General features: G+C 51.6%; 12 protein-coding genes across 12 annotated transcripts; 4 read left to right on the top strand and 8 right to left on the bottom strand.

The window, feature by feature from the left end:
• Positions 1–494: 494 nt before the first annotated feature.
• Positions 495–1702, top strand: AKAW2_30264A (uncharacterized protein; the record flags this gene model as incomplete). Its single annotated transcript, XM_041686758.1, has 2 exons — positions 495–1548; positions 1611–1702. The coding sequence occupies 2 exons, from the start codon at positions 495–497 to the stop codon at positions 1700–1702; spliced, it is 1146 nt and encodes a 381-aa protein (XP_041540711.1).
• Positions 1703–4801: 3099 nt separating this feature from the next.
• AKAW2_30263A (uncharacterized protein) lies at positions 4802–5464 on the top strand (the record flags this gene model as incomplete). The annotated part of the gene is made up of 1 exon (XM_041686757.1): positions 4802–5464. The coding sequence occupies one exon, from the start codon at positions 4802–4804 to the stop codon at positions 5462–5464; it is 663 nt and encodes a 220-aa protein (XP_041540710.1).
• A 5024-nt stretch (positions 5465–10488) lies between these two features.
• On the top strand, positions 10489–11629 carry AKAW2_30262A (uncharacterized protein; the record flags this gene model as incomplete). The annotated part of the gene is made up of 2 exons (XM_041686755.1): positions 10489–11251; positions 11307–11629. 2 exons carry the CDS (start codon positions 10489–10491, stop codon positions 11627–11629), a joined length of 1086 nt encoding a protein of 361 aa, XP_041540709.1.
• A 234-nt stretch (positions 11630–11863) lies between these two features.
• Positions 11864–12490, bottom strand: AKAW2_30261S (putative secretory component protein shr3; the record flags this gene model as incomplete). Its single annotated transcript, XM_041686754.1, has 1 exon — positions 11864–12490. The coding sequence occupies one exon, from the start codon at positions 12488–12490 to the stop codon at positions 11864–11866; it is 627 nt and encodes a 208-aa protein (XP_041540708.1).
• Positions 12491–13065: 575 nt separating this feature from the next.
• On the bottom strand, positions 13066–15402 carry rim8 (pH response protein PalF; the record flags this gene model as incomplete). The annotated part of the gene is made up of 2 exons (XM_041686753.1): positions 13066–14877; positions 14938–15402. The coding sequence occupies 2 exons, from the start codon at positions 15400–15402 to the stop codon at positions 13066–13068; spliced, it is 2277 nt and encodes a 758-aa protein (XP_041540707.1).
• Positions 15403–17002: 1600 nt separating this feature from the next.
• Positions 17003–17928, bottom strand: AKAW2_30259S (putative GAJ protein; the record flags this gene model as incomplete). The annotated part of the gene is made up of 2 exons (XM_041686752.1): positions 17003–17698; positions 17926–17928. The coding sequence occupies 2 exons, from the start codon at positions 17926–17928 to the stop codon at positions 17003–17005; spliced, it is 699 nt and encodes a 232-aa protein (XP_041540706.1).
• Positions 17929–19410: 1482 nt separating this feature from the next.
• AKAW2_30258S (uncharacterized protein) lies at positions 19411–19809 on the bottom strand (the record flags this gene model as incomplete). The annotated part of the gene is made up of 3 exons (XM_041686751.1): positions 19411–19471; positions 19536–19579; positions 19696–19809. 3 exons carry the CDS (start codon positions 19807–19809, stop codon positions 19411–19413), a joined length of 219 nt encoding a protein of 72 aa, XP_041540705.1.
• Positions 19810–19871: 62 nt separating this feature from the next.
• Positions 19872–20219, bottom strand: AKAW2_30257S (uncharacterized protein; the record flags this gene model as incomplete). Its single annotated transcript, XM_041686750.1, has 1 exon — positions 19872–20219. One exon carries the CDS (start codon positions 20217–20219, stop codon positions 19872–19874), a length of 348 nt encoding a protein of 115 aa, XP_041540704.1.
• A 337-nt stretch (positions 20220–20556) lies between these two features.
• AKAW2_30256S (uncharacterized protein) lies at positions 20557–21342 on the bottom strand (the record flags this gene model as incomplete). Its single annotated transcript, XM_041686749.1, has 2 exons — positions 20557–21149; positions 21201–21342. The coding sequence occupies 2 exons, from the start codon at positions 21340–21342 to the stop codon at positions 20557–20559; spliced, it is 735 nt and encodes a 244-aa protein (XP_041540703.1).
• A 289-nt stretch (positions 21343–21631) lies between these two features.
• Positions 21632–23108, top strand: AKAW2_30254A (WD repeat protein; the record flags this gene model as incomplete). The annotated part of the gene is made up of 2 exons (XM_041686748.1): positions 21632–21870; positions 21917–23108. 2 exons carry the CDS (start codon positions 21632–21634, stop codon positions 23106–23108), a joined length of 1431 nt encoding a protein of 476 aa, XP_041540702.1.
• Positions 23109–23222: 114 nt separating this feature from the next.
• On the bottom strand, positions 23223–23972 carry AKAW2_30255S (uncharacterized protein; the record flags this gene model as incomplete). Its single annotated transcript, XM_041686747.1, has 1 exon — positions 23223–23972. The coding sequence occupies one exon, from the start codon at positions 23970–23972 to the stop codon at positions 23223–23225; it is 750 nt and encodes a 249-aa protein (XP_041540701.1).
• Positions 23973–24538: 566 nt separating this feature from the next.
• On the bottom strand, positions 24539–26097 carry AKAW2_30253S (uncharacterized protein; the record flags this gene model as incomplete). Its single annotated transcript, XM_041686746.1, has 4 exons — positions 24539–24968; positions 25026–25609; positions 25674–25780; positions 25854–26097. The coding sequence occupies 4 exons, from the start codon at positions 26095–26097 to the stop codon at positions 24539–24541; spliced, it is 1365 nt and encodes a 454-aa protein (XP_041540700.1).
• Between the last annotated feature and the right edge of the window lie 598 nt (positions 26098–26695).

Genomic DNA, 26695 nt, shown 5'->3' with positions numbered 1-26695 from the left:
TATGTCTTGGTTCGAAAACAAAAATGGTCACTCCTTATACCCCAGATGATTCAGTCATAAGCCTGATTTTATAGTAAATGCTGCCTCAGATACGAAAGTATATGCGACGTGCTCTTTGTCACTTCATGGAAGGACCCTGAATCATTTGACAGTCCCTTCAGCTGACTCCGTTTACAGTACTCAAGATAACCCTCGGTATGAAGCCTAAGATACACTAATTTGACAAATAAAGCATGGGTCTATCATCATCACTTTATTGGAAGCTGAACGGACCCAAGAAGCAAAGATAACCGACGAGCATACATCTTGCACGTGACTTGCACTGGTTGGGGATCGCCATTCCCCTGATGCGCTGGCTCTTGTATCCATCATTTCACGCCAAGATGTCTTGACGAATATACTCATTTCAAAACCCTCCTCTCATACTCGAGAGCTTTAAGCTCAGTGCAATCGAAAGTCCTTTCAAATTCTGCTTCCTCAATGACTCTTGCAAGATGCTGTCATATCTCTGGCGACTTTTTTCGCCAGCATTGACTGCACTGCGCTACTTCGGCTATCTTAGTTATCGCGCATTCGGCTTCTTATCTCATATATTTCCGCTATCCATCGGATCTCACCCGCCTCAATCCGGAAAACTTGACGATCTTGAGGCGGCTAGTCATCCGGCTGGTGATGATACCTCAACATCGCACTGCGAGACGTACACTCTACAATTGCACCCTCAACACGACTTGGAAGTCATTGAAATTGGATCTTCTTTTCAGATCTACGAAGTGAATGACGACATATTCCTCAAATCACCCTTATTCTATGTACCACCTGGAAACAATGCCTCGGAGCGCGCCCAACAACACTACGCCTCAAACACCCTCTTTCAGATGAACCAATTACAAAACGAACGAACTGTCCTACAACTACTTCAAAACCAACCACACCCCAACATCATAGAATCAATTGATACCCACTATCCAGAGGGCATCTACCTCCGCAAATACCATCCACTATCCGAGGATAAACTCCCCCCTCAACGCCAACGAATTCGGTGGTACCGCGATCTCACTCATGCACTATGCCATATCCACAGCCTTGGCGTCGTGCACGCAGATGTCCGGATGGACAGTATTTCTCTAGATGACCACGACTGTGTGATTCTCTCTGACTTTGGCGCTTCCAGCCCTATTGGTGCGCCAAATGATGTTTCTCCGATAAGCGGCCCCTCGCCGACGTTATCTGAGAAAACAGATATATTCGCCATGGGGTCGCTGATATATCAAATGGAACATGGTGTTAAGCCTGAACTGTCTGTCGACAGTCATGGTATGTTAGTCCTGCCGAGTATACACACCGGCCGGCCTATGCTTGATAGTATTATTCGAGATGCGTGGCTGGGGGGTTATGGCTGTACCAAGGAGATGTTGCAGCGAATTGAGGCTATTGATACTATCGGTGATGATGATTTTGCTCAGGGTCGTCAAGGTCAATCTTTTTCAACAAGAGAACTGAGAAGTCGTGTGCGGGAATGGAGGGATGGTCGTGAGGATAGATTTGGTAAGTGATGTATCCTGGTATTTACCTCACCTGACCATTAAGATTGTTAACATGATCTATAGGCAGTGTTCTCGATGGTGTACTCTCCGAAGACCATTTACAGAGCCTAGCTGACCGGTATGGATTGGATAGAGGTGCAGGTTTACGCTTTTGATTATCGAGATATACTCTTGTAGATAAGGTAATAGTAAATACGTATCTCACTATAAGTCATGGTTCAACGGCCTAAGAGTTTAGACGTATGTTTGAAATTTTAGACCCAGTGAGTATTTCTCTTCTTTGTCCTCCAGCTATCCAGTACACACAGCTCGGTGTCAAGATCGAGAGAGGGTGGGTAGATGAGGCCTTCAGGCAAGAAGAAGCCCCTTTAGTGTCCTTCATCGTGCGTCTATCTCATTACTTAAGAGTGAGCTGTTCAGTATACAGAACCCGGGCGTGTTGAAACATATGTTGGACCCCATATCAATTCGGATAGGTCCCTTTCTTCCCTTCTTATCTTCTCGCAGTTCGATTATCTCTACGCTACTACTCGCATAGCAATAATCTAAAGACATACGCTGAATAGTCGCAGCAAGGGGTTGGAAGTCAAGTGGACATGTGTGGTCTGAAGAACTCGAAGGAGGGGAGGGGGGCTCATCTAGAACTGCTGTCTGTTAGTCGAGCTATCTTGTTACGTCAGTTTGCACGAGTTGATGGTGAAGCAAAGCTAGTAGCCAGAAGAAGTCAAGGGCTGTTGCCTTATGAGATTTATCCGGTGGATATAGAATAGTAGTAAGCCAGGACAGTGAGCGGTCTAGTACTGGTCTACCACCGAGTGGAAAGGATATCAGGGGATGACTGTTCTGACCTCTAAAGCGTTCATTTCTCGTGGAGAGAAGGATATCAGTCGGCGATTATACCTTTGCGGTATGAAACTGCGTTGAGTCACTCGTGTCCCTACTGATTGACAGTCTAGCCACGGCGCTCAACGATGGTGTGCATGTGATGCGCTGGGAATCCTGTCATGTCCTGGTCGGTTAGTTACCATAGCGGTTGGTTTGGAATAATTGGATTATGTTGCGTTGGACACAAGGATGAGAGCTGTCGGTCTGAGAGGCGGCGCAGGTGATAAGCTTCTGACTTGACTTCTGGATGTTGGTGGTTGGTAAACGTTACATCACAGATGTGGTGGACCCTTAGAGTTCTATGGAGGAGCATCCGGCTGGCAATAGTAAATGGTAAGTCCGCAACCCCGCCGACGGGTCTATGGCAGGTGAGGGAATGGATTGGTGTAGGTGACCCTGTAAGTCTTTGACGAGTTGTCCACAATCCTGCTCGTTGCGGGACATGAAGTAGGCGCTGTGGGTGACAACTTCAGTCTGAGCGACCCCAGTGCAAATGCTTTTCTGCAATAATACCATGCGGGTATTCGAGTGTGACACTACAGCCCACGGAAGTCAGAGAAACAGAGACGCTGTGGCGTAACCGACAATGGTGATCGCGCTTCCGTGCTCTGATCCTCTGCAGCGTTACTTTGCACCGACATGAAGTGTTGGGCCCAAGCTCTGGCGCGTTAGTTATCAGTAGACTATACCTTTACCCACACAACCAACAACAGGACTCCCTCCGTCCTTGGAAGCAGCCCTTTCATCGGTCTGTAAGCCCAGGATAGTAGTCCAACTCAAAAGCTATCAACGTGTCGGCTACTAATATCGTGCCGTTTCTGGGCCGGCTTGCAATGCAGATACTACAGTCCCGCGCCGTTGGATGCACTAAGCGTCTGAGCATAAAGAGGGGTTCACACGCAGCCATGTGCATCAGCTACCCTTAGCCAACCGATCGTGTCGATGGCAAGCCAGGTTCTGCAAGTGCTGGTGTGACATGGCCGCAGGAACGCCAAGGTGTGGTAGTAGCAACATTGCAGGCAAGTCGAGATCAGTCACAAACCCCGCGCCTGCAACCCGCTATCCCATGGCAACGAGGACCCTCACCAGTCGGATGGGCCCGCTGATTCGTAGAAGTGTGCAGAGACGTGAAGACACCAGCATGACTTGCAGCCGCCCGATAGATTAAGTGCCGACGAAATAAGGTAGAGAGACAAGCAGCATCGGTAGATTGGCCCAGCTGCCAGTAGAGTAACAATGGAATTGAAGGATGCAACAAGCAGCGCTAATGACAGCACGCAATAGGTCTTCTGAAGCCATGGCTTGTGCAGAAGTTGGGGTTGCGGATGGGCGAGCCGCCCTCTTGCCGGAAGGTGGGCTTGCGCGTTAACGCTGAGCGAACCAGGAGGGGCCAACGCACATCTTCGAGCCGGAGAGATCGTGAGGAGTCATGAATCCAGCGCCGTCCCGGCGATAAGGACATGTTGTATATGCAGGATGCATTTGTGTTTGGGAACATTGACAGGGTAACGGAGACTTTGACTCGAGGAACCAGGCGCGAAACTTCCTGGAGGATTCGCGGCTTGTTGGATTGTTGGATTCCCGCTGTGGACAGAGAGATATATCCTCGAGGAAAGGTATAAGAAGGAGGAAGTCGACGCAGTTCAATATCCATCCAAACAGCAGCAGCAGCAGCAGCAGCAGCACTTCACTTTCCTCATTCTCTCCTTCACATTGATCACTGCCGGGCAAGCAGGCACGGCAAGCGCCTTACCCGATCCCCTCATCCGCATCCTGACACTCCACACACCCTCAGCTCTGCCGTGCTCCTGGCGGCCAGAGATCGCCACCATCCGACTCGGTGCTTTTGGAGAGAAGGCGAGGCTTTGGCGCCGAGTTGCTGAAAGGAGCTGAGCGTTTAGCCTGCTTTGGGGTTAGCGTGTCACACGGTATCTTACTGTCTGGTAACTTTACCGTGTCAGACCGCAATACCCGTACCGTACAGGAAACCCGTCTGCCTTTGCGTCGGCGTCAACTTGAGATAAATAATCTTCCTCCACTTCCCTCCCTCTACTTTTTCTCTCCTTTTTCTCCTTGCGCGCTAGAGCAGCCGAAGGGTCTTCCACCTGTTCTTACTATATAGCTTCGTGCTTGCTGTCATCCTGGTGGACGATACCTGCCCTACCTTCAAGTCCCTTGCTGCCTCAGGCTTGCCGCTGCCTACATCTGCCTCTACTATACTATACCACGCTTCCCTTCTACTGCCACGCACAACGTGACCAGCTCAGGCGCGACCTTGTGATTCACCAGTCATCTGCTGTGGACGTGTCATATATAAACAGTCTACCTCGTGCAATCTTCTCATACACCACCTCAGATCTACTGTCAAAATGCCTGCCAAACCAATTCTTCATCCGTTGCGGACGCCCAAGAACATGACGTTCCCTTCGGAACTACAACCAGACAATGGAGTGAGGTTAGGCGCTCCAGGAAAGCAACAAGATGAGAGTCTCTCAACACCTATAACACCTCCCGCTGCATACACCGAATTCCTCAAATCATTCACGCCGGTCTTTACCCCGGATGGCAACGGAGGTACCGTCACCCGCTTCGTCTGGGACAAGGCCAACAAGACCCCCACATCCCAACCAGCCAGCGCAGTCAGTGGTTCATTCAGCTTCCCCGAACCAACCAGACCAGCTACAGCAACATTACCCCCTCCGTCACCCTATGGAAGTGCACCGCACGGTCGTGACATGATGAGTCTGCGTCGCTTGCGCATCCCGCCGCCAATGCGGTATTCCCCTACGCTGGAGACGCCGCGCAGTGCAACGACGCCCGTCCTATCACCGTACTCTTACTCGTACTCCCCGGCCGATTGGAAGATGCGCTACTGGGATGGCCCCCGGAGTGCAACGGTGGGGAGAGTCAGCGTGCGTCATGTTGTCACTCACACGGTGACGTATAAGCGGACGCAACTTGAGGATCCGCCCAAGGGGAAGCGGAGAAAGCATAACGAGACCAAGCAGGAGGAGGAAGAAGAAGATTCCTAAACAGGATGGATTTTAGTTCGTTCGACTCACGATTTCCTTTTTACTGTTGTTTTCTCTATGGTCATGGTACTAGCGCAGGGTCCGGCGTTAGGAGTTAGGAGGCGGGGAGGAAAGAAGCAAGCGAGACATTTTATTATCAGTTTTGTTCGGAGCAAGCAGTGCGATTTGAAATTCATTTTTCTTCCTCACTTCAACTACTACTTCATGTGATCGACCAGTAAGCCATGTAGCATTGCTAGTAGGCAAGTAAAGAATGAATGGTAAACTAGTACTTACAGGGTTGATTCATGTGTATGCGTTGGCAATATACTAAGCAGGGTATATACGCCCAGCAGAGGCTCGACCACGACCAACAACGGAGTACTATGATCCCCACCATTGACATCAATCAACTTCAATTCCAATATTCTATTCCAGTTCTAAACCAACCCAGTCCCTCGCGCTTCTGACCAGAGCCTCACATTGAACAATCGAGCCCAACCCCTCTCTTCTCTCCCATGACCCCTCATTCAATGCACTCCCAGTTCCCAAACCAGTCTCCCAGAATATAATATGATGTATACACTCATCCATACAACGCACAGACAACGAAAGATGCTAACCCAACGAACCCCTCTTTTCTTCCTCCCACTCAATATACTACTAAATAATGAAGTAACCCCTCCAATTCCACCACGTGTAACCCAGACCCATCTACCCTACCCACTGGAATCACAATACTAAGCGATAGCTCCACTAAAATCTACGCACCGTTCGAGCTGATAAGGAAAGGCTGAGATGCGCGGTGCTGCGCCGCATTGAATTTTCTTCCCTTGTCTATCGGGATTGGGCTACTGGGTTTGGTTGGGTTGATTTGTACCCGGGGATGTGGTAACGGGGTTGATTGGTGTGGGTTGGGTTGGGTTTGGTGGTCGGAGAGTTACTAGTTAGTTAGTTAGGCTTTGGGCTAAGGGGGCAGGGAGGGTTTGGCGCGGTGAGGGTGGTGGTTGGTGAGTGCACAGGCGCGGTGTGGATTTAGTTGGAGGGGTAATTAGTAGTACTAGAGTGTAGAGGATATTGGGATTGTAGTTATAGATTGTGGTGTTGTAGAGAGGGATTGCTGGATAGAAGTTGGTAACTAATTATACTATGTGGTATGTATGTAAGTAGTGGGGGGTAATTGAGCTGGGAAGGGTGTAGATGTAGATGTGTGATTTGACTTCTAGTAAAGATGAAAGGTTGAAAGTCTTTGTATACCATCACCATCCCATCACAGTAGTAATACTTCATAAGGATTGATGTAGAATGAAGTAACTGACAGACAGACAGACAGACAGACACAGCCATAGAATAAAATACACAGTTACTACCACCGTAACAAGCCCTACGTAACGCACCACCACCCACCATACCAATACCATACAATACCAACCAAACCCATCATCTATCTTCCTGGCGGCAACAACAACCCTACATCCTACCCTCACTCCCTCCTAACACAGTAATCAATCTCAAGTACCTACTACTAGGTTACTTACTCCTAGTATGCATTCCATCGCTTATCCCCAACGAATCACAACGATGTGAACAGCCTGCTGTGATCTAGGACGGGTGCATCTCGACCCATGATTGGATGACAAGGCGCGCTCTTTGTTTCATCTTGTTGCTGAAGAATTGCGGGTCGGGGTGATTGGCCTGCTTTTGATGGTGCTAGTGGGGAAACGAGGATGGGATGGGGGCAGTGATGGACGGAGGTGATTACTTTCTAGGTAATAGGGTCGGTAGTTATTTACTTTGGTTCTAGGGGGTGTTCGAAGGGCTTCTAGATTGATTGATTGGGTTGGGGGTTTGGTGGGATTATACTAAGTACCCTGTTCGTGGTAAGATTATAGGGTAGGGGATTGTTGGTTGTGGCAATAGTAGAGAGATAGTAGCTGAATACCTGGTAGGTATACACTGTAACTGTGAGTCGAGTTCACTTCAGCCTCATGACTCTTCTTCTGTGGACACTTGGGAGGAAGTAGTAGTCACTACAGACTGCGACTTCATTGCACAGACCGTATAGACAGACATAGACACACACACACATCCGGCGCGTCCGCGTCCAGCCAGCAGAGTGTCTGTCTTCTCCCCTTCAATTGATTTGATACAGAGATAAAGTGGCCGCTGCAGTTAAGCGCCGGCACTAAGCCCGATGGGGCCGCAGTGGATCTTCCCCTCTTCTGTTTGTTGATATCATTGGTGGGATGGTATAAGAGGGATGTGTGGGGGATGGAGATGACGTGTGGATAGTAAATACTAGTAGTAGTTAGTAGTAAGACACTACTCTGTAATAGTAGTGAGACGAATTAATGTCCTATTTTTGGATGTTTCCCACTGCTAATACTGCATACTGCATACTGTGTACTCTCTACTCTACGTTTTATTGGAAAAAACAAGATTCTTCTGGTCACTAAGCGGTTATGTCATCTGCTTACTTGCACACACGGCAACCCCATCACCAAACCTAATGCACCTGGACGCCATCTCATCACATCTCAACGCCCAGTCATTTTGCCGCCGGGATCTCAGCCGCTCGGAGGATCACCCATTCTCTCGCTGGAATCCTTCTAGTCAGTCATTAGTCAGTTAGTCCATCGTTGCATGCTTCCCAGAAAAGTAACGAGGGGCCGGCACTATTACTACCCTCGGCGCTAAAGTAGAGACTCCCTGGTCATGCCGTCCCTCCATCTATTCGACCCAATCCTGGCGCTTCTGAACCCTTCCATCCTGGTCGATCAGTTGGTCGCCCCCCTGTTAGGAGGGATAGCGCTGTGGATTCCGGACAGATGGTAGGTTAGTTACTGTGGATACTGCCTTGACTCGTTCAATCACAGGCTGTCTGTTAAGCGCCGACGGAGAGACGGGATCGAATCCTCGCGTGTGAGCAAGTGTCTGGAGGGGTATTTCTATTTTCATCACAGCAGGGAAGTTATTTCTGGTAACACCAGGGTCTACTGGACTAGTCCTAGCCCTCCGCGATCTGATTGGCCTTGGGGTCCTGGTGCAGGTGTACCCTGCTCGGTGCTTATGTATTGCTATTTCTGGGACCTCATGGGGATATTTTTGGTAACGAGCACGATGGTGTTGGATGCAACGGATGCGATGGATATATGTATTGTTGAGCATCCAAGATGAAGTTGATGATGGAGATGGACTCTCTTGTTGCTCGCATGCTATGTTGTCCTCTTAATACCGGTCTCCTACCTACCTGGTAGAAGTTGAGTTCAATGGAGCAAAGTGTCTGTGGACACAGCCAAGCCCCTCACACTCCGTCCGAATTGCCCCTCGGAGCTGTTCCTGAGAGGCTTGATTTGACTGGTTGAGACTATCCAGTATCGCCCAGACCAGTAGCTATTCCGCACATCTTGTGCAGACTCTAGTCAGACTAGTACGTTGTTCACATAGGCAGAAAGTGTCCTGTCAAATCAGATACTGATACTTGCATAGTCGTCCCATCCTCACGAGGGGTAACCCATCTGGCACCAGAACTGAGTCAGTTAGTTGGTCGTCTACCTAACTAAACCAGATTTCCAGCGGTTAACAAGGTTATGCCGCCCCTGTGACAAAGGATGCATGATTCCCGCTCGCTGCAGCAGTGGATTGACGACGCTCCCCTCCTTGATGCTGCGCTGTCAGCCAATCAATGGTGCGGAGTGGCCTCCAGTGGTGATGAATTTAGCAACAACGCTGCGTGGCTGTCAGGTTCTTATACAACCTTAAGCGCAATTCCCCTGCATGACGACTATTCTTCATCACTCGGTGAGCGGGTCATGGGGCAATAACCACAGCTGGTGTCCAAGGAAGGGTGACTCGACCCCGCGTATTGTCGCCCATGTGGTGATCCAGCGCTTGAGTATGATACGGTTTGGTACGACTGGTTTTACAAGAAATGAAGGGAGACAGCGAAAAACAGGAAAAAAAGAAGAAAGAAAAGAAAGAAAAAACATAGAGACAAGTGGATGGGGGTGAAGTCACTGTTGGTTCAGTGGGTGATGGTGATAGGCGTCTAATAAACCACTGTGCCACCATCACGGCGGCAATGAAGGACTACATCTAGACCAGTGTCCGCACATGAATTCCTAGCATTTTGTTGGGTAGTGCTAGACAGGTCCTCTTCCTGCCAGTGATTGTCTCCCCTTTGTCCTCACTAACTAGTTGGTGAGATTGACATCATCAGTGGTTTGCTCATCAACCATGGGATCTAGTGTTCTGGCAGGCTGACTGACGGGCAACCGAACCATGGAATTCGGCCGAAGAGGGGACGCCTGACAGAGCCAACCATGGTAGGGCGGGGGGATTCTTTAGGGTTCTGGAACTGAGAGTGAGAGAGTCTAGTGAGGGAGAGAGTGGAAACAAGCTGATTGAGACAGTAGGGAAAGATGCTGACCGATGCGGTGTGATGCCAAGAGGCTATATTTAGAAGCGGCGAAAGAAGAAGCAGCAAAAGAAGAGGAAGAAGAGCAGAAGAAGCCGAAGAAGAAGTGCTCGTGGATGCCCCTCTCACTCTCTTTTTCTCCATTCTTACTCCTCCTCCTCCTCTTCTTCTTCTTCTATCTTCTTTTCTCTCCCTCTCCATCTTCTCATCTCGACACCATCATTCAAAGGCTTTCGAGGAAGATACTAACTAAGCTTCCACCCCCACTGCAACTGAACTTCCCGACCAACTAATATAATCATATTGATTAATATTAATATTGTTGTTATGCATCGAATTGCCTGATGCGGTGATCCCCTCTTATCCCGTGATCTGCGCGCGCCGTTTCCTTCCCAACCCTTTCCAGCGCCTCTCCAATTATTCTTTTCTATTTTCCTCCATATGCATCCTCGGCCATCTTGTCTGCTAGTGTCTTGCGCTACTTGCTCCATCTCCTCCTCTTCCTGATATCCGAATTCGAATCCCCTCGATCTTCCTCTCCTGTCTCTCTCTCCCTCTCTTCCTCTTCCTCTAAAAACCCCCTTCTCTCCCTCCCCCTTATCTATCCCCGTCTGACCGCCCTCTTGCCATGGCTCACTCGCTCCCTACGCCTTTCACTCCAAACAGTGACTTTGCTGCCCTCGAATCCCACCGCTTCTCCACGGGTCCCATCACTATCACCGCCCTGGCCCGCTTCGAGTTCGAGGCGGGCAAAGCCAACGATGGCACCAAAATCATGATGATCGAGTGGGAGGACGACGCTATAGCTCGCTCCTCCTCCTTCCCCGGGGGTTCCTGGCATGTTGCCTGGGAGGGTAAAACCGCCGTTCTTCCTGCCGATGAGAAGACGAGCGACAACACCCGTCGAATGTACTTTCTACTGCCGCCACACGTTACTATCCCTCCCACCGTCACCCTGTCATACGAGCCCCCGGCTCACGCACCCCCGTCCGCCAAGAACCCCGAACCCATGCAATTGAATCCGCTGCCGGCGATATTTCCTCCAGAGCTCGGTGCTGATGGTCGCTCGGCGGGCAAGAAGGGTGTGCTACATACGATATGGGCGAAGAAGCGGCTGCAGGTGCTGGAAAAGGAGATTCGGGATGAATGTCTGAACAACGCCGAGGGGATTGCGCTGCACATGGCTCTGCAGGAGAAGGAATGGATCGAGTCCAACTTTGGTGTGTCGCTGTCTCCGGACGGGCCCAAGGTGGTCGGGCAGAGTCACCCAGATCCGCATTACCCTATGGGGCCTGCGACGCCGGTATCACCCAGCAGTGGAGGCAAGCTGGGCGAGAAGCTCAAGGGGCTGAAACTGCAGACGAGCGAGCGGGAACTGTCCCCGAAGGAGGGTACGTAGCCCCCACACACTGGAGATCATACTGATGCTAACAATGCTATGATCAGCCTCCGCGCGACATCTACTATCTCCCCAGTCCCCCGACGTGGCCGTCTCCTCGTTCAACTCCTTCCACAGTATACATCGCCCGACGCGCAGTCCTGCGCCCGCAGCGCCAGAAGCCCTACGAACGGTGGTGCACTACCCACCGGAGTCAGTACAGGCACAGCAGAATGTCGAACACCACACGGGCTTCGCCTCGATGGGAGGGATGGCGCGCACAGCGAGCGCCGACTCAGGCGAGGAACTATTCGCAAAAGCACTGAGCCCGCGGACGCCAGACCTGCCGCGGAGTCCATTTTCATTCCGACCGGAGGGACTGCAGATGTGAGGGGCGGATGCTTGGGTGTAACAACTTGCTTGCATTGATTGCATTGATGATGGATTGGATGATGAACTGTGCATTACTGAACTGATACCTATGCTGTACATAGATGATACCTTTGAAACTGCAATTCATAGTAACTGATACCATACACACATCCCACTACTACCATACTTTGACTTCCCCAACACTCACACCATCTCACCTCTCCCACCCCCCAAACCCACTCAACTAATTTGATCAATTCCTCTTCTTCTTACTCCCCCCCTCCTGAGCCTCACTCTTCTCACTTCCCCCCTTCTTCGAAGAAGAAGTACTAAAACTCTCCACCTCCTGCGCCTCCTTCCTCTCGGCATACCACTGCCCCGCCTGCAACACCAACACCCCAACCAACACCAGCGCAAGGATAGTATTACTCGCCGCCAACACCTTCAAACTATCCTCCCTACCCAGAATCTGCCCCTGCTCAACCCCTTCATCCCCTTCCCCACCTCCATTCGCAGCACCTTTGACCAACTCATCCCCATAAACCCCGCCACTAACCAACCTCAACCCCTTGACAATATTCGCAATGTAAACCGTAATCCCACACATATACAGCACGAGACTGGCGCCATCGAACAACATATTCGATTCCGACGGTTTGTACAGTTTCATGATCAGACCGAGCAAGCCCAGGAAGATCACGATGTGCAGGATCCGCGGGATTAGCGGCGGCGAGGCGTGCAGGAATCGCAGGTGCGATTCGAAGTAGTCGAAGTGCGTTGCGGGCGTGGGTGTCGTCGACCAGAGGATGGGGTAGTCGTAGGGGAAGAGGGAGAAGATGAGGCCGAGGAAGAAGGATGTTGCTGTTATTATTATTTTCATTTTGTTAGTGGGGTTATTATTGTTGGTAGGTTGGAGGGTGAGTGAGATTGGGGGGAAGTGTTTGGGGGGGGGAGAGAGAGGCTATTGGGGGAGGCGGTGGTGGTGGCGTACGGCAGACGATTAGGAAGGTCGCAAAGGACCCGTTGCGGAAGGCCATGGTGAAGGCCGACGGGGTAGTATTCCCGTTGGTTTATGGATGGGTGGATGTGGATGAGGTTGGATTGTTGAGGAAGAGGAGGAGGAAGAGAGGAAGAGAAGATGGATTGAGATATCGGACGTTAGAGCGGGCTTGGCGCGACCGGGTTGGTTCCAGTTCCAGTTCAGCCTAATCGCCTCTAATCTACTTATCTCCTTAGTTGACTGCTTATTTGTTATCTACCCATTACCAATCCGCCATTATAATAGTACTATACTAGTACTGCACTATGCATGCAACTCTATTATATACGCCCTCAATGCCGCAGGCTGCTCATAATTAATCCCAAAAAAATCCAAACATTGCAACGTAGATGGTATCTCCCGGTATCCCGCAATGCAAGCAATAGAACTCATCCTGACAAACGCCTTTTTTATTCTTACCGCTGATATCGCGGTAATGCCTCATCGCCGCGCGCCGCGCTGCCTACCAGCTGATGGTCGCCTTCGTCGTCGTGAAACACCGGCGCCGTCGGCGCATCCGTCGACCTGTCAGGCGCCTCCATAACTTCCACATCGTCGGGCGCACTGACTTCTGTCATCAACCGCTGTCGCTCAAGCTCCTGCTTGTCCTCTCCAGGCGGTTCGGATCCACTCGCGCCCGCCGCGCTGCTTCCAGGCACGACGGTCTGCACCGACTCCGCAGAGATCACCGCCCGCGGGGTCCCATTATCCGTCGGTGACGGCAGGTGGTGGTAGTCGTTAAGATGGTCGTCCTCCGGCAGCACTGGCGCCGTCGGAATCGCCATCTCAGATGGTCCAACCCCGGCATCGTCAGGTGGGCGACTCGGCAGGAGCATCTGCTCAGCCCGCCGGAGCCGGCTCTTTTCATCGCTCGGCTCGTCGGCCGGCGGCGTCGACACCATCTCCCCAGGGTGATATGCCTGTGGCTCGCCTGGGTACTCCTGACCTGCGTATTCAGGCCAGTGGGATGGTTCCCGCGGGAAGCCGTAGTCTTCTTGCGCCACATATTCACCTTCGGCGTTGGGGGTCGGGGACTGGTCGGTATTCCATGTCTCGCCGTCCGGGCCAGCGGGCTGCTGATTGGGATCCACTGGAGCGGACGTGGAAGGCGTGCGCTCTGCTGCCTTCACGCCGCGCTGCGAGTCACGCGTCCCAATGACCACTTCGAACATCACCGCCACCACGCCCTTTTCACGTCGAATCTGATCGGTGTCCAGGATGTTACCCGCCCAATTCGCCGTGATCACGCTGTTGTTGACATCTGCCGGGTTCAACACCTGCCCGCTGGAGGAGAAGTTGCCGCCCGAGGAGACCATGTTGAACCGGGGCAGAAACCGGTCGGGCGAGGTGAGCTTGCCCCGCAAGTCGACTACCACTTCCACATAGTACCGGAAATTGATCATGCTCCCCGGTGTGCGCGTGATGGTCGGAAACGTATCCTCGGGCACCCGGATTGAGGTCTTCACCAGCGCGGTGAGGTTTGTGGGGTCCACCACCAGCGGTGCAAATGTCTGCGCTAGATCCTTGCGGAACACCCCGGTGGTGCGGCTGCTGCCAAGTGTCAGGCCGCCTAAGCCGGTCCGCGAACGCGGATAGTAGTCTTCGTAAATGGGCTTCTTGCCATCCGCGGGTTTCCCCATCGGGATCGCGGGTTGGAGATCAATCCGCCCCTGGCGATACAGTGTCACGATGATCCCATGCGCGCTGCGCACCTGCTTGCAGTGGTTGATGGTGACATTAATCGGCAAGGTATCCCCCGGCAACACGCCTGCGCGCAGCACTTCTGCCTTGGCCATAATGGTCCGATCCGTCGTGGAGGGGGTGATGCTCCGGGCTTCGCTGTTCCGCATTCCAGTGCTCGTCGATGAGCTTGGGTCGCTGGGAACCTGGAAGCTCAAACTGCTATTGCTCCGCCGACTCGATGAGCTGACATTGCTGGGCGCCGGGCTCAGAGGGGGTCGGTTGTCAATACTGTTGCCGCCGTGGGCTGACGGATCGATGGAGAGTGTATCAGGCGCGTCAGATCCGGCTGACTTGGCCTTTGCCTTCGACTTGGACCGTCGGGTTATCGGCTCGAGGGTGACGACGCGCGGCTTAGGTGGGGGAAAGGGCGCGATGTCAATGTTTTCTAGGACGTTGACGCGTCTCCGGCACGTCGAGGTCGGGTTGATCGTCGTCGGTTTGGTCAGGGTGGACGTAAGCATATATGATATCGTGCCTCGTTCGAACTAGATGCGACTGCGATCAGTATAACCCAATAAGACCCATACAGAAGGGGATCCACGCACATTGATGCTACTGGGTAGCGCATACGGGGGAAAGCACATCTCAAAGCGAAACTTGTAGATCCCTTCTTTAAGCCGACCTTCCCCGCAAAGTACGACCTCGTCTTCGAACAGTGTAGACAGGCCATTTCCCAGATATTCGGCACCGCGACGCCCGCGCCCCGGCCCCAAAAAGCCCAAATCCGGGGCCTGTTCACCCGGGGGCACGGTGTTCTTGAAGACCTTGACAAAGCCATGGAGACAGACCACCAGATGTGTAATGCGAACGGGCCGTACCACTGTAAGGACCACGGTCCCACTGATCACATCCCCGGGAAAGTATGAGCGCCAAGGATCGTCCGGTTCGATATAGAAGTCGGTGATGCTGCGATTTCGTTGACCGAGTTGGGAGCGAAATTTGGAGAGGAGGGAGCTGCGATTCCGACCGAGCGGCGAGGGGGGTTGTGAGGGGAGAGGGTTGACGGACATGACACACGACCCAATCCATGCACGAGGAGGGAGGGAAGGAAGGAAGGAGAAATGGCGACCGAAAGTAAGGAAGTCGGAATCAGGCGGACAACGAGCTGCTAGCGGCGGAATTCAGGGGAGGGGGCGGGTGGACGATGGGGGGTGGAGGACTGAAGGAGGGGAAGAATGAGGCTGGCAGGACCGGGGCTCAGCAGCGTCACTACGGTCAGTCAAGTGACGAGAAGGCGACGAAGAGGTGGTGGTCGATGCGGACGCAAGGGGGAGCGAGTCGATGAGGAGCAAGAGTACACTGTCCAGATCTCGAGAGTAAAGGAAGACGAGAACGCGATCGAGACAGCTGGGAAATTCTCCGTCCAGACACCATCGATCAATCTACCGATAAACCGGCCCGATGTGTCCGTCGGGCGCGAAGGCAGCAGCAACAGCAGTAGCAACAGCAGCAGCAGGGTCAGTCTCTCGACCGGTCCAGGATCAGTTCCAACCCCAGCCGCAGCACAGACAGCACTAGAATAGCCAAGCGCGCGTCTTTAGTGGGATGAATGGGTCCCCTTGTTTTGCTGGTCGCTGACGATGCGGGGAGTTTGGTCGGGGAAGATCGTGTCTCAAATCTCGGAGTTGGGGGAGGGGGGGGGAAAGAAAACGAAGAAAGGAAAGGAAACGAGAGAGACGAAGGGGAAGATGACAAGTAGGGAGAGGTATCAACAGTAATGGTGACAGGCCCGCATCATTTCTCGGCTGGAATTTCCCACGATCACGGCCAAAGGGTTGACAGAATAGCCCCTATAACCGGGATATGCTGGAGGGGAGGGGAGGGGGGTGGATGATGGAAGGGAAAAGGAATGGATAGTCCCGGGAATTAGTGTGGAGGGAAGTCAATCACGGGGGAGGAGGGTTGGTAAGAGGATGACAAAAGAGCAGTCGGAATGAATAGGACACGCAGGAAGTAGTCGCGAATGGTAGTAGAGAAGAAAAGAGGAAAAGAAAGGAATGGATCCGTATGGAGAAAGGGGAGGGAGAGAGAAAGAGGAAGGGTCAGCAGTAGGGCGTAGGAGGAGGTGTCAAGCAGAGAGAGGGAGTGATGGATGGAGAAAGAAGAAGATGATGGAGGGATGGAGATAAGCAGCCCGGCTTGTGGTCGAGGTCAAGCTTCTCTTGGGCCGTTCGTGGCTCGGCGGTTTCCACTCGGAGCAAATCGACTTTCCACTGATTCTATTTTCTGTACGAATTGGCTTTTGGTTTGCCTGCCGTGAGCTGAAATTATGCTTGTAGGGCATGGTGATGATAATTATTATTAATATTAGTCTTTTACTTATTAGTATGATTCTCCCCCCATTTTCCTTTCCCTGACTAGTCACATTGACTACCACTCGTGGCTCATTAACTCGAAATAAAACTGACTAACGAATTAGTCCCCTCAAATGGACCAAGTTAACCACAAAGTACTACTAGTTTAAACTAGTGGTGAGCAGCCGCTGACAAAGTTCCCGACGGATGGATTGATGGATTCCATGACGGCCCATCCTAATAACAACCACCACCACCACTATTTATTCCTAAGCATCAACCACATCCAATTCATCCATTAGTGATCAGAACCGGACTACTTCATCTCCATCTCTAGCTCACGCAATCCTTCCCCCTCCACGTATTCTCCCTTATAACATTCCTGCTGCACCATCCGCAACACCTCCCGATCCCCTCCGGTCACCTTATCCACATACCCTTCCAAGATGTAGATGTTATCCGTCCACTGATGTGCCAGTCGCCGATACTCCTCCGTCTCCTCTTTAATCTGCGGTAAGCTTTTCCCCTCCGAACTCGTCGCCAACGCCATCCACTCCCCCTGCAGTTGATGTGTCTCCCGCTCGAGCACAGCCTTCTGCTCCATCAATCTCCGGCGCTCTTCCTCACCATTCCCATTCCCATTCCCATCCCCATGCGCCTCTTCGGCCTCTTCCTGCACTCTCGCCTGCTTCCGCGCAGACAATCTAGCCTCCGCATCTTCCCAATTCTCTCGGACCCGATCCACCTCCCTCCGTAACCTCCGGATCCGCTCCTCGCGCTCTTTCTTCTCCTCTCCCCCAAAACACCAATACCAATTCCCACTACCGATCTTCTCGACCCGGATCCGTCCCTCATCCGCCAATTCCTGAATGTACTCCTTCACCTGTATCCCGTTTATTGAGGCCACCGACGGGATCATCTTCTCCAGATCCTTCAGGGTGTGGCACGTCCCCGTGGCCCGCAGATGTGAGACGATCAGGGCTTGTTTGGCACTCCTGGAAAGTTTAGGCGGCTAGCTCGACACAATAGTTATTTTCTGTTTTTCTTTTTCCCGTCTTACTTATTTTCTTTCTTGTTTCGTAAAGAAAACAAGACAGAGAGACAGACAGACAGACACCCTTGGACTAACGCACCCACTAAGGCACATAGTAGTAGTGCTTTGCTTCCTTAGTGGCCTTGATGGGGTGCCCAATCACTCGCCCCATTGGTTGCGGGGAAAACACGGAGGCGTCGACGTACCATGGTCAGGCCGGTAGCCTTTAGCTACTTGCTCTGTGTCTTGGACTTTTGCTTATGCCTGGACCCTGTGGAGAGGGGAGGGGGAAGGTGTTTCCTGTTTGAGGTTGCTGACAGGCATAAACGAGATTAGTTAGTGGGGTCGGAGGTGTCCTGCTGGTGAGATACTTACAGTAAGATGGATGGAGTTGAGTGATGAGGATGGACCGGTGAGTGTGTGTCTACTTCTCTACTACTAGTTCTGGACACCCCAAACAGTAAAAGTTCCCCCCGGTCATGTGGCATCACGGGGTCGACTTCAACTATAACGGCCTCGGTATTGTTTGTTCTCCCCGTAGGGCTGCTGAGTATTCATTACTACTGGCAATCACGTTCATGTCCTGCAGTTACAGGGGAGCATCCCCTGTGATAATAACTAGACGCCTTCTATTTTTTTTTTTTTTTTTTTTTTTTTTTTTCTGTCTCCTCCCGACTCTGTTAAATCTTTTGCCCTTACTGCATACAAACCCCGCTCCTCTCATCCTTGCAAGGCAGGCACTGGGTCGATGCGCGACATCATCGCCGGAATTCGTCCTCTCCTGTCTGTCCTTGTAGGGAGCGATACGTACATAGTAGGTCTGCTGACACTGTCCCCCGATCCCTTGTCAAGCAATCGGAATGGCGATCTCTATCTAACGGGCTGTGTGTGACACAAGGTATAGATAACACGCCAGAATTGATACCTCGCTACTGTTGTGTCATCACCACAGTTTGAACAAGGAAGAAGACAACAGCAGACCGTCCTATCATCGAAATATCCTCACCATACCGACGCGGCACATCAAACAAAGCGTCCCATACGATAAAGCCTAACGGGGGCTACAGACTTCACCCGGGCAAACAATATCTGCACACGTTAGACCTCAGACCCTTGTCCCATATTTCTAAACAAAAATCCCCCCATTCGCTCAACCTACCTAGACTACCTCCTACTTTCCCGACTCAGAACGCACAGATCACGCAATTCTCTCACTACTGTTTATTATATAGCACCCAGTAAGTAGGGCATCCATCCAGCCGATGCAGATCTTTTCCAAGCACCACGCACGGATCAGGTAATTTTCGTGTGTGTTCCATACAAGCGTGCAGCTCACGGACATAAGCAAAAGCTTGTGTCAGCCGATGCCCATCCTGCCCTTACCACTGCTGGGAAATTATCGACCAAAACACACGTCAGCTGAGTGAGAATCCTAAGTCGTAGTGAAGACGGCTGAAGGGGAAGCAAAAAGGGTCTGAGACACTCTGAGGCAAGATAAGGTTTTCTTTTTGACGGCCACTCTATATCGCGGTGAGCTATTGCTTATGAAACACGGCTGTGGGCGGCGGTCAGAGGGGCGAGAGGATTACTCCCTCCCCTCCACTCCCTCCCTCCCTTTTGTCCGTGAGTAAGTTGGTGCTGCTACTAGTAGGGTCTCGCCGATGCCGGCTTTCTCCGGCGTCTGCTTTGGTTCACCTGCCGGGGCTGTCTTTGTACTGCGGTGTACGGGTTAGGATATACCGAGGGGAGCTACTATAAGCGGTTAAGGTATATTTTTGCATAAGCTGACGGACGGACATAAAAATGCTTAGCTTACCTTGCTGATGTACGGGAGCCTGTTGCTGAGGTGCGGTTGGGTGCCTAGGCAATCGTTAGTTATGCGATAGTTCAGTCAGGAGCTGCACAGCAGGACGCAGAGTTCGGAGACTGATCCGCATTTCTGCAGCCCTCTTGAGCTGGTTGTTTGATAGTCTCACCTGGTCGGACTGCGAACGGGGCGATACGTGGATTCCGGCAGTGGTGACCTTGATTGTAGAGGCTTGGTGCGGGAATGGCGGCTTGTTGCCGGAAATGACATGATGACATGTCATCAGACTGGCGGTTTGCCCACGCCAGAGCTACTTTCTCGTATGCAGTATGAAACATATTTAGGTTACAGGTAAGGAATCTCGTGGATGCTATTAAGGTATTGTGGAGGAATTTGGATAGAAACAGGATATTCTGATACAACGTGCATTCCGCAAACTTTGTTCAAACGGCCAAGGAATGCTTGGGTGAAGAAGTGTGAGCAGCAATTGACCCTGGGGTGCATGAAGATGGACGGGCCAGTCCAATCAAGGTTCAACGGCATTCCAGCAGATGCACCAGCCAAGATCTTGGCGGCGCCGGGTCGACGATGATCGCGGGCTAAGATTTGCGATGTGCAACATGCATAGGGATCTGGCTCGTGAGGTTGACCGGGGCTGGCCGAGGTGACTGATCGTATAGGAAGCAAAGACATGATGCTTCTTATTGCTGCCTCATTCGGACAGTCGAAAGTAAGGGCCTGGCTAGAGCCGAGACAAGCTTGCAGTACCCACGAGCCAAATGCGTCTTAATCTAGTGGCTTGCTGAAAGATGAGATCTCTGATCCCTTACAGTTGCGCATCCAGCCAAGCAATGTTGATATCAATCCTCGCGTATCGTATTGTCCTCAATCTCTGGTTCTGGCGCCCTAATGATGAGCGGTCACCATAGGAGTCCGCGACTGGAACGGAGCCCGAATGGATGATGCAACAGTAGTTGTGGAAGGTAGACCACGCCACAGGTACAATAACTGCTGAGTAGCTTGCTAGACCTCACCACCGCTCATCATCTTCGATATCCAGCTCAGTTGCGTAGGTCATTTTACGACCCAACTTGCGCTTCTTTGGCCGCCTCTTATTCACCACCACGCTCTCTAACTCGTCACCCGAGCTCGCCATCGTACTACTCTGACCGGTATTTGCTCTTTTGCGGCGCATATTTCGGCTGAGCTGAGGGGCTAGTGGTATTTCGTCGGTCGGGATTTCCTCTCCCTCCACGAGCACCATGTCTCCGGTTTCACCCAGAGATTCCTTGGCCATTTCCTCCATCAAAATCCCCATAGCTAACAACGCTGTCTCGTCCATGCTCTGGTAATCATCCCGTCCTCCGTCGATCGTCGCATGGTCATAGTAGTCGGCCGAATATGCGTGAATGGCCTCGAGTAGCTCGGAGCTGGGTAGGGGGCAGCTGGGTGGGAGGGCCTCGTGAGCAAAGTAGAAATCGTTTTCTTCGTAGCGCTGCGGGGCGTTTTGTCGACGGAAAAGAACTTCCTCCGGACGGACTGGACGAGTGCTGGACGATGCGGTATCGCGGTATTTGGAAGAGAATGGGGCCGATGGCAGAAAGCCATGATGATTCACCCGACCTGAACGCAGTCAGTCTGCTGAAGTGGGAGACAATCCATGTGAAGACGAACCGGCAACGGCATCATAGACAGTCGCTTGTCGCTTCTGTCGCCTGGAGCCGAACTCATCTTGTTCCTGGACTTCGACGACATCGGGAGTGGGAGGTCGGACGAAGGAATTCTGGCTCAATGCAAGGGATTTGCCGTAGGACATAGTCCCGGATTAGCTAGAGCCGCCCGTGCGAGAGCATCAGGAAGCTTGTTCCCAGGAAGGACCGGACGGCTGGAAGAGACTCTGCCGGTGGGCAAAGTTGATACTTCCGATTGCTTTTGCGACGCCCGGAAGATTTTCCCCTTCGTGATTGGCATTCCGGCATAACCTTTCTCCGGCAGGTGTTGCGGTCATGTGAGAGCGAGTCATTCCATCTACTCATCACAACAACTTATCTGCCTTATCCAGATATCTTCACGGAGCTCGGAGAAGAGCTCTGTTGGCCTAATGAATGAATGCGTATCTTCTCAATAGGGTTCTGGGGTCCATAAGTCCCTCGACCTTTCATGTCGCACAAACCACGCGACTTGTTCAACAGCTCGAGCCGGCGCCTGGCATTCGCTTCTCGGCACGTAGAGACATTCTTTTAGGAGGAAGTCAAGAGGATGCAGGCTTGATTTTTGATGATGAGGTATTTGCTCACAAAGCGGGAGTGAATGTGCTCGCCATCGATCACTATGACGGCCGATTGTATGTTACACTCATCCTGTGCCTAGCTCCAATTAACGGTAGACAGCATGGTCTCTGGGGGTGCAGACCCTTCAATTCATCTGTGGGATTTGGAGTCACGAGGCTCTGAATTGAAACATGTGCACCAGTCCGTGGCATCTGTAAACAGAGCCTCGCACGAAGATGCCCACACTCGTGCCATTACTTCCATCTCCATATACCCATTTGATCCCACACCGTCTACTATCTTGACAACCTCGTACGATGGCACGCTCAAGCTTTCGGCTTTAGCGCCAGCAGCTATTACACCTGTGCACACATTCAATCTAGACTGCACACCGTACACCCATTCGCTGTCGTCAAATCCTGCGTCTCCTTTGCTCATTGCAGTAGGTACCTCGGAGAAGCCGGTCCGACTACTTGACCTACGTTCAGGTCTGTCGACACATGGTCTCCCTGGACATGAATCTTCAGTCCTGTCCGTATCATGGGCTCCTCATCAGCCACACATCCTGGCTTCTGCGTCGGCAGATAATAGAGTAATCCTCTTCGACATCCGCCGGGGAGGCCACAATTCAGCGATTGCAGCACTAGACATGGATGATGCTGTTGGACTCGTGCGCCCGGGACCCACCCCAGCATCCTACCAGAGCCGCCCCGCATTCTCGCCGCACGCTCGAGCCCATAATGGCGCCGTGACCGGTGTCCGGTGGACGTCTACCGGTAGTCACCTGGTGACCGCTGGCCAGGACTCTCGGATTCGAGTCTGGGATGCTGGGACAGGTGCAAACACGCTTGTACACTTTGGTCAGCGTGTCCGGAACAGTGTGAGTTCACACCTGGCTGAACGGGCACCGCTTGTCATACCTCGCGGAGTGGTCACCCCTGGGCAAGAAACGCTTTTATGGCCAAACTTCAATGAGAGAGATGATCGTGGGGAGATCTTCATGTTTGAACTTCGAGAGGGGGCTTTTGTCAAGCTTCTTCGCGTACCGGGTCTTGTGACCGGTCGTCAGCAGTTTCAGGGCCGCTCCAGTGCCCTCAGCGCTGCGAGGATCAACGCCCTTGCTTGGCGCGGCAACGGCGCCTCAGGAGAAGGGATTGAGATGTTTTCGGCTCATGGCGACGGAACCATTCGCACCTGGGCCTCACGGGAACCCGAGGGTGAGCCTGACGATGAAGCCGAAGAGGCCGAACGAGCAGACCGCAAACGCAAGCGGGATGTTCTCGACGAGATTTACCGAGGATTTATAGGCTAAGTATACGATGAAGAACTCTACAACAGGACCAAACATAGCATGAAACAAAAATATCGTTTCGTTCATCTATAATACATCATGTTCATGTCAAGCATATCCCAGATATGCATATCTTTATTCATTTCTGATCTGATGCTCGCCAATAGCATCTTCGTCCTCCCCGGAGAACCGCTCATAAGCACTGCGGTTCAGATTGGAGTGCTTCAGGTTTCTGGACTCGCCCTTGGCACCAGGGTGGTTGGTACCGATCAGGTTCCTCTTGGACTCGCCTTCAGCTGGGAAACTATCACCGGTTCCAGTGATGACTTCGCCTGAGGGACCCATGTCTCTTGTGCTGCGAGGCATGTCGGTGGAGTTGTCGGCGGCAAAGGCGGAGGTCGGGTGAGCGATACCGTAGTTATCGAACTGAGAATCTTCGGAGCGCTGATCAGGGCGAGGAACGGAGGGGATTGTGTTCATGATGCCTGCATCATTGGGAATGCGAGTGCCCTCGGGAGCCATGTCCTCGAGACGTCCGCCGCGGTGAGGGTCAGAAGACATATTGAGTGGTATGGTGGTATTTGAACTTCGTGAAGTTTGAGTTTTTTGGAATGAAATTGAATGAAATTGATTATTGTTCAATTGATTGGATTTGTTCTGGATTGGCGAGAGACCACCAGGCCAAGTTAGTTTATATAGCTGATGAGTCGGGCTGGACTGACATCTGATGTCACTGTCCAGGCGCGGATTGAGTCTGGGCCATGATGAGGCTATGATATCAGCAGGGTCCCAACATGCATCCGAGCGCAGGGAACCAGTGAATCTATGATGAAACATGCAAGGATCTATGGAATACTCCAACCCAAACCTAGCCGAAGGTTCCATCGACTCCGGTCATACAATTTGGAGACGAAGGCAAATCACGTCAGTCCCTAAGGTACCCGCTATACGTTGCCATACTATCACCACCGGCCCTTTCGGCACCACCACATCATGGTTTGCAACATTACTGCCCATCTGACAGGTACGCCATTCACAGATGGTCTTTTTTCTTTTCCAATATCTGATTTGCCCCATCAGCATCTTCAGCACATTATTCTGAATAACATCATCGCCATGGCCATACCTGACTCAGCATTCGGGACCCTTCCCGGCCAATCAGAAGGCATCCTCAGGAACAATGGCTTTAAGCTTCACTTCAACAACCACCATCCGTGAAATGATACTGTATAGAGGCCTCATCTGTGTCTGCCTCAATGCTCATAAATATTATTCTCCAATTCAGCGCTGCATAGTATCATTTTTTTTTTCGGTCGCAAACCCCCTCAGTCAAACAACCAATGCGTCGTCCACCTCACGCAGCGACCAGTTTTTAGTCTCCATGCCAGTGTCGTGCAGCGAGGCAAAGAAACTACATACATACACAGGGCTATGAGATGAGGAGATGAAGCTCAACATTTGGCACACACTGCCAATCCCGTCAGTCGCAGCCGCGTCCCCATCACAAATACACTGCCCGCAAGCAGGAGTACGCCGGAGTAGACCTTCATTCCCCAGTAAGACCCACCGTCATAGGCTAATATTGCTCCTCCGATGGACCCTGTTACAAGTCCCGCGATTGATGCAAAGAAAAAGTTCAGCCCAACCCAGTATCCAATTTCTCGAGGCGGGGCTATGGGTGCCACCAAAGCCACGAAGATAGTATAGTAGGCCCCCGACGTGACTCCAAACAGTACATCAAAACTGATGATTGCTGAGTTGTTGGTACCTGGGATCCAAAGCGCCAACACCAGGATACCGGAGCAGACAGTACTTGAGATAAAACTGTTGTATACGCCGATCTTGTCCGCGAAAAAGCCAGAAAAGAATCGTCCAAAGAGACTACGACGTACATCAGTATATGCATGGTATGATGAAGAAGTGGGGTCAGAAACACACCTTCCAGCATTCTGAATAGATACGAGGTACTGCAACAGATTGTTCTGCATTCCCACAGCCAATGACGATGTGACGATATAGTTACTTGGGACCCATATACCAAAGCTCAGCAAAGTGCCGCCGGCCAGAAGCAAGACCATATTCACATCTCGGAAAGGGTGCACGAGGTTCTCTCGATTCAAAACCTCTGGGCGTGGAGGCACGCGCTCCCTTACAGTGAGACCAGCGATGATAAGAAAAAATAACATCATGAATGCGACGATCCGCATGGCCCAACCGAAGCCGACTTTGGGAATAAGTCGGTTAACCATGATTGGCAATATGATGCCCGCGATCCCTGACGAAGACGAGATAATTCCGTACGCCAATCCGCGCCGCTTGTTGAACCAATCAGGAATGACACTCAAGACTGGCTGCGCTATGGCACAGAGACCTATTGGACTACAGATACCCTGTGCGAGGAGAATCTGATAGTACTTTGTCGATATAGAAGCCATCATGACCCCAAAAATATGAAAGAATGAGCCTCCGATGACGACTGCGCGCGGTCCAAAAGTATCACTCAGCCGGCCGACAATAGGACCCTTTATATCTCTCACACCATCAGTATGTAGAACATGAGATCCGATGAGCAATCTATCTTCTTACCAAGGCAAGCATGAAGAAGACTTCAAAGGATGGTATCCACGCGATCGTACTCGCAGGATAGCCTGGAAACATGACATTCTGATAGTAGTTCTGGAACACGCCAATACCTATTGTGAAATTCTAAGTATCAGTGAACCCGAATGTCCTAGCTTTCTGAACCAATCTCATACGGCAACTTACTGTGAAGCCATCCATAACTGGAAAACATCGCACACCATCCACCCACCACGATCAGCCACGCTGCTATACCACCATCGGGGACCGAGTCATCTTGGTCGTCTCGGTCGTCAGCTTGTGAGTCTGGAGTCGTCCGTCTAGATGGTGGAGAGGCAGACAGACACTCTTTAAACCTGCTGTGTCCAGGTTCTATCGTATAAGTATCAAGAGCACTTTGTGCTGGGCTTCTTACTACCGATATGGACATATTGAACGACCCTCTTCGTCGTAGCAAGGTGATGTGTTAGATGATGGAACTTTCTAGCCATACGTGAACTACATATCTCACAAGACTTCGCGGAGGCCTACAGCACACTCAGATCAGATCATTCGCTGGCATGACCTTGAGACAAATGGAAAGATTATTCTCCGACCGGCATAGTTGATTCCCTTCAGCACATATCATTGTGCCGTTGGACAATCAAAGCTTATGCACAATGAAGATCGGTTACATTCAGGGCTGGCACAGCAATCAATGACTTTCGTCAATATAACGTCCAAAATCACTCGTGCTGAATTACCGGCTTTGAAATAGTTCAATGTATACATACACCTGAAGTCAGATAAACCACAAATATAAAGATAGACAATTGGTCTCGAAACAAGTGTGTATTCGGCCACTCCGATTACGGTGTACCTTTGCTGGCACCCAATCCGCAGTCCAAACTCAACATTAGCTCCGACGCATGCACGCTGGAGTTTGTGAGCCCAGATCTATCATTTATGCGGCGATATCGCTAAGCAATATGGAATGATCCAGGTAGTAAATGAATACTGTGGCTGGCTGAAGAAACGGTCCTCACAAG

Source organism: Aspergillus luchuensis, chromosome 3 (genome assembly GCF_016861625.1).
Source record: "Aspergillus luchuensis IFO 4308 DNA, chromosome 3, nearly complete sequence".
Taxonomy (NCBI): Eukaryota; Fungi; Ascomycota; class Eurotiomycetes; order Eurotiales; family Aspergillaceae; genus Aspergillus; species Aspergillus luchuensis.
Note: the sequence above shows the minus strand (reverse complement) of the source record. Positions and strands in the feature narration are given on the sequence as shown.